Here is a 5,176-nt window from a genome sequence, read left to right as displayed (position 1 = left end):
TTATCTTTGTATGAATTACAAAAGGAGAAAAAAGAATGTGATGCGAGAAATCAAAGAAGTTTTTACCTACGTCGAAGACGAACAGAAGACGTAGTCGAAGAACGTTACCGTTTTTTTTTTGTGCGCGCCGGTCACGTGACGGACTCTCGAATAGAATGCGGCGTGTTTTTCAATCGCGTAAAAATGGCAGGCAATCTAACGTGAATCTGCCGTTCGCGTACGATGGGGGGAGGGGGGGGGAAGAGGGGGGACAGGGTGCTCGCGCGAGGAGCACGCGTGCCCCAGTGCACACGCTCAGAGACGCACGCGCGTGTGTAGGTTCCGAGCGCGCGTGGGCGATGCTGTGGCACGCGACACGACCGTTACACGTTCGGGCTGGCAACGTGGGTCGACGCGGAAGAGGGGGTGAAATTCAGAAGGGGAACAAGAGTTGGATTGCAGAACTCGCACGTACACACACGCGTGGTACGCGCTCGCGTACGCGAGAGACGCAATGCGCGCATATCAGGTAGGGGCACAAAACAGCCGACGCGACAACCACTCTCGCACAAAGAGCGAGAGAAAGAACGGAGTTCAGGTAGGCCGAACGGAAATTCGAATAAAAAATGCGAGTCGCCGAGCTCTCTCGCGCGCGGAGGAGGGGGGGGTCTAATGTACCCGTACGCGCGCGTGAACGCGAATCCCTGTTACGTGTGTGCATGCGCGTGGAGAGGGTCTCCTAAGAGGGGTCACAGCATCTGCTCCTACAGAACAACATAACATACACACATTGAAACTTGCGGAGCGTGTAGCGTGAGAGAGAGAGGGGGGGGGGGTGGGGAGGAAGGGAGGGAGAGAGAAAGAAACGGAGGTAGGAATAAAAAGGGAAGGACGTAGAGCGTAGCGGACTATCGCGTTGCACTCACGAACATCCTGCCCCTCCCGCCGTTGTCTGCTGACGGTGGGGGACAATTGGTGGAACATATCCCTGGTCGATTGGCTGGTGGCCCGCGACCGTCCGTCCCCCATTGGCAAGTAACGAGGGGCCCGCGGGCCCGTATTGGCTCGGCAGCACGTGCGGGCCACCTGCAATTCATTGGTGGGGCGACCTGTTATAAGAGGCCCTGACACAACCCCCTGCCAGTCAGAGACCGGCTTGCAGCCGTAACGTTCCGAGCTGTAGTCACTATAGAACATTCCTTGCATTTCTCTTTCGTGTTTCACGCGAGTCAAGATTTATCCGAGTATCTCCCAATCGGTCAGTTGTATTCGGATGAGCGTGTGGTGAAGATTAATTTTATTACTCTTTGAAGAAAGATCGAAGTGCCGTTTCTTTTTTTGAAGGAGACTCTTGACTTATGTGTGAAATAACAGTGCAGTGACATTGCCACGTATTATTGCCTTGCAAGATTTCGGCAAGGCTGTGATTATTGGATTAACACTCTAAATGACGGATATTCATATGAGAAGAATGAGGATGCTATAAAGCGTCTTCGTGGCATAGCATCGATAAATCAGAAAAACGTTTTAAGTGCCTTTATGCAATATCAAAACAGTGCCAAAATGCTTGTCGACGAGGTGCCGCACAGCTTCATGAAGAAAAATTACAATTACAGTCATTGCCCGTTAAAGAAGCGGCCGTTTTATTACACATCCGAGGATGAAGAAGAAGTTCCCGAAGCAATTAAAGGTTTCAAAATTATTTTATTATTATCACAAATATTTTCGAAAAATTATTTTTATGCAAAATTCAAATTCATATTTACTCTTTAAGCATATATATTTGCTTTATATATTGCTTTCGATTTATTCATTTTTAAAGATCAAACTAATTGTAAGTAGAGAGAGATACGAGAATATAGAATAACGGAGAAGATAGATAAATATGTAACTTTGAACATAAATTTGAGATATTTTGTTATTATTAACCCTCGAACGTCACACATAGGTCTTTCATGTCCATGCATTAAAAATAATCATTTTTGTACTTTAATAAAATCAAAAACTGCTTTTTTCTTCAAAAATCAAAGTTACCATTTTTATATCAAAATTGAATTATTTTTTTTTTTCTGGTGCAGAAAGTAATTTTTAATAATTTTTCTAAACATTTTTTCCAATGTTAGCATAACAAAATAATTAGTAGAGACCTTAAAGAATGTGAATTTTTCGAGCACTTTAAGAGCCTTAAAATCAAGTCGAACACAAATAACCCATATGTAGCGTCCAAAGATACCGAAAATAAGTGTGATGTTCGAGAGTTAATAAAGTTGCTAGTAAATTATTATTTTAATATAATATCTATTTAATTACTATAGTTAAATACATATATATAATTATGTCAAATTTAAATACAACAAATATATGAAGAACGTATGAAAACAAAAAAAAAAATAAAAAGAGTTGAAAAAAAGAAGTAAAGAGAAAGTTTATTAACACGATATAGTTAATTGTAATGAATATTTCTTATAGCAATAATGAAGCAAATATATGACTTACGATTAATTCTTTTTTTTTTTTAAGTTAAGTCATTGAGACTAAAATATCAGAAAAATATTTATAAACTTTATTACTTCGAAATTTGTATTTTATTTTCTTTGTATTATATATTTTGATATCCCTTAGCATGTGTATGTGAACGTGTGTCTCTTGTTTGTGCAGAAGAAATAATAGATGTAGGAGTAGATGATATTCCTGAACCTGAGAATCTCAGCACGAAGCCCGAGGATCTCAGTAGAACGGCGGATCGTCATCATAGTCCTCATCAACAACAACAGCAGCAACAACAACAACAACAACAACAGCCACAACAACCAGAATCACAAGAACGCGCATCCAGCAGGATGCCACCTCCTATCTTTAAGACATCTCCTCCACCTTTGACGATAGAGCCATCCTCGCCGACGACTCACCACGCGATGCACTACGTCCATCAGTTACATCACTATCACCATCACTATCCGACCAAGACTATCACGCCCCCAGCGGGAATTGCGCCGACCCATCACCCAATGGTGAAGAAAGGGCGAGTTGAAGTGATCCAGCATAATGACAATGCCACGACGACACCGACGGCGGGTGTGACGGCGACGTCAGCACCGTTGCATTTTATGGCGAGCAAAGCACCCTTGGAGCCGTTGAATCTAAATCCCCCGGTGGAGCCTCTGGCTCATTATCCTACGCCAGCCTGGACTCGCACGGGTCCACTGTATCCGTCGCATTATTTGCCTTACGCTCCTCCTGCCTATCATCGCTATCCTGGAGCGGAATTGTATTCGTCGTACCCGGTACCGGCTTATCCGCACTCCTCTCCAGAACATCATTCGTCAGTTTCGCCACCGCCTCACGGCGCATTGACTTGCTCGACGATCCAACGGCCCATCGCCAGGAGCTACCCTCACTGGAGTAGCCCGGATCATTGTGGTTTGTCGCCTACGAGTTCCGTGGGTTCCGGTTCTCTACGATCTCCGCCTCCCGTGACGCCGGAAGATCTCTCCTCGCCCAGCAGTGACAGCGGCCGGTCGTCCGCTGGCAGCACGTCTGCTGGAAGCACGATCATGAACACGAAAATAGAGAAAGGCAGTCCGAGCACCAATGCCAATACTTCCTCGAATTCGACGTCGTCCAGGTATCCATGCAAAAATTGCACCAAATCGTACTCGACATTTTCCGGCTTGTCGAAGCACCAGCAGTTTCACTGCGCGGCTGCTCAAGGCCAGGCAAAGAAGTCCTTCTCGTGCAAATTCTGCTCAAAGGTATATGTCAGTTTGGGCGCACTGAAAATGCACATTCGAACGCACACGCTGCCCTGCAAGTGCCATACATGTGGCAAGGCATTCTCCAGGCCGTGGTTGCTTCAGGGTCACATCCGGACGCATACCGGCGAGAAGCCATTTCGATGTCAACACTGCAATCGCGCATTCGCCGATAGGAGCAACCTCAGGGCTCACCTGCAGACCCATAGCGACGTCAAAAAGTACTCCTGCGACAGGTGTAGCAAGACAGTCAGCAGGATGTCGTTGCTTACGAAGCATCAGGATGGCGGCTGTCCCGGCGTGCCGGTGTCAGTCGGCTATTCTTGCTAAAGTTTCGCGTTTCTGTGACACAATGACAAATGTCGCTCGTTTTTATTTCGCGGTCTCAAAGTGCCTTAGAATGCAGTACAAATGTCGAGTAAGTGAAGTCCGGTATCTTGGTGATTCGCTCGCGAAGTATCGATTAATCTTTTCGCCATCAGACTGTATCCTTCCAGGAAAGTGATCTTTAAAGAAACTAAAGTTTTCGCTTATAAAATATTCTCTGAAGAGTTGCATTTTTATTCCATAAAAAAATTCTTTTTCAACTTTAAATTAATTCCGATTTTAATAAGAAGTTATTAAATTTTATCATTTTTTGATTTTATAACAGTGATGAAAAAGTTCATAACTCCATACATTTTCGTTAAGTATACTGCTCGATAGAATCGAGAACGCGCATTATTAAGATGTCGACTCGTCAGACAATATCTCGAAAAGTTTCATGAGAGTTGGTTTTGTTTGTTTATTATTCTTCGCTGTAAATATCGATGTACGAGTGCACGACATACAATGATACAAAATATTTCTCTTTTAATTGCTGAATTTTAGTTAACTTCAAATTTTATTTGTAGAAGAACCTATACGTTTTTATCTATTTATTACTATTTTAAAAATATAACCTGCTTATTACTATTTTAAAAATGTATAAACAGATATATATATATCCCATAAAAGATTCAGAGAGAATCAATCGTTTGAGTCTGCAATTAAGAGATAAATAGTTTTGTAACTTATTTTGTATGTATGCGATATAATAGTACTTAGAGATTATTTCGTCCTTCCGAGAGATCGGTCACGTCGCTCCGAGCACGTGAGAAATATCAAATACAAAAAAAAAACTGCTCGATTACCGCGTGATGCGGTCCCGTGAAACTGCTGTGCCATTTTTTTATGTTTCATGCCATTTTTTTTTCATTTGTTCTAATGCACTCGAGCACATAAAACGCGATCATAAAACGAAAAGATCGAGAAATAGGACGATTTGCACATTTTTTTTCTGAGTTATATTTCGTTTCTTTTGTCGGCGTGCGAGCGCATCCGAGCATTATTTATATTCCTGATTCGATCGAAACTTATTTATATTAATTATTGAAATAAAACGAGAAATAAAAGCGGAGCTTTAT

General features: G+C 42.8%; 1 protein-coding gene across 1 annotated transcript; it reads left to right on the top strand.

Moving 5' to 3' along the window:
- Positions 1-1,373: 1,373 nt before the first annotated feature.
- On the top strand, positions 1,374-4,223 carry LOC108763749 (Escargot/snail protein homolog). Its single transcript, XM_018511611.1, has 2 exons — positions 1,374-1,669; positions 2,638-4,223. Exons 1-2 carry the CDS (start codon positions 1,519-1,521, stop codon positions 4,059-4,061), a joined length of 1,575 nt encoding a protein of 524 aa, XP_018367113.1. The 5' UTR covers positions 1,374-1,518; the 3' UTR covers positions 4,062-4,223.
- The last annotated feature ends 953 nt before the right edge of the window (positions 4,224-5,176 follow it).

The sequence above is a fragment of the Trachymyrmex cornetzi genome, unplaced genomic scaffold (assembly GCF_001594075.2).
Source record: "Trachymyrmex cornetzi isolate Tcor2-1 unplaced genomic scaffold, Tcor1.1 scaffold381, whole genome shotgun sequence".
NCBI lineage: Eukaryota > Metazoa > Arthropoda > Insecta > Hymenoptera > Formicidae > Trachymyrmex > Trachymyrmex cornetzi.
Note: the sequence above shows the minus strand (reverse complement) of the source record. Positions and strands in the feature narration are given on the sequence as shown.

Coding starts and splice junctions, on each gene's coding strand:
- LOC108763749 (XM_018511611.1), top strand. CDS start 1,519: ATGCAATATCAAAACAGTGCCAAAATGCTTGTCGACGAGGTGCCGCAC. Junction 1,670..2,637: donor AGTTCCCGAAGCAATTAAAG/GTTTCAAAATTA, acceptor TTGTTTGTGCAG/AAGAAATAATAGATGTAGGA.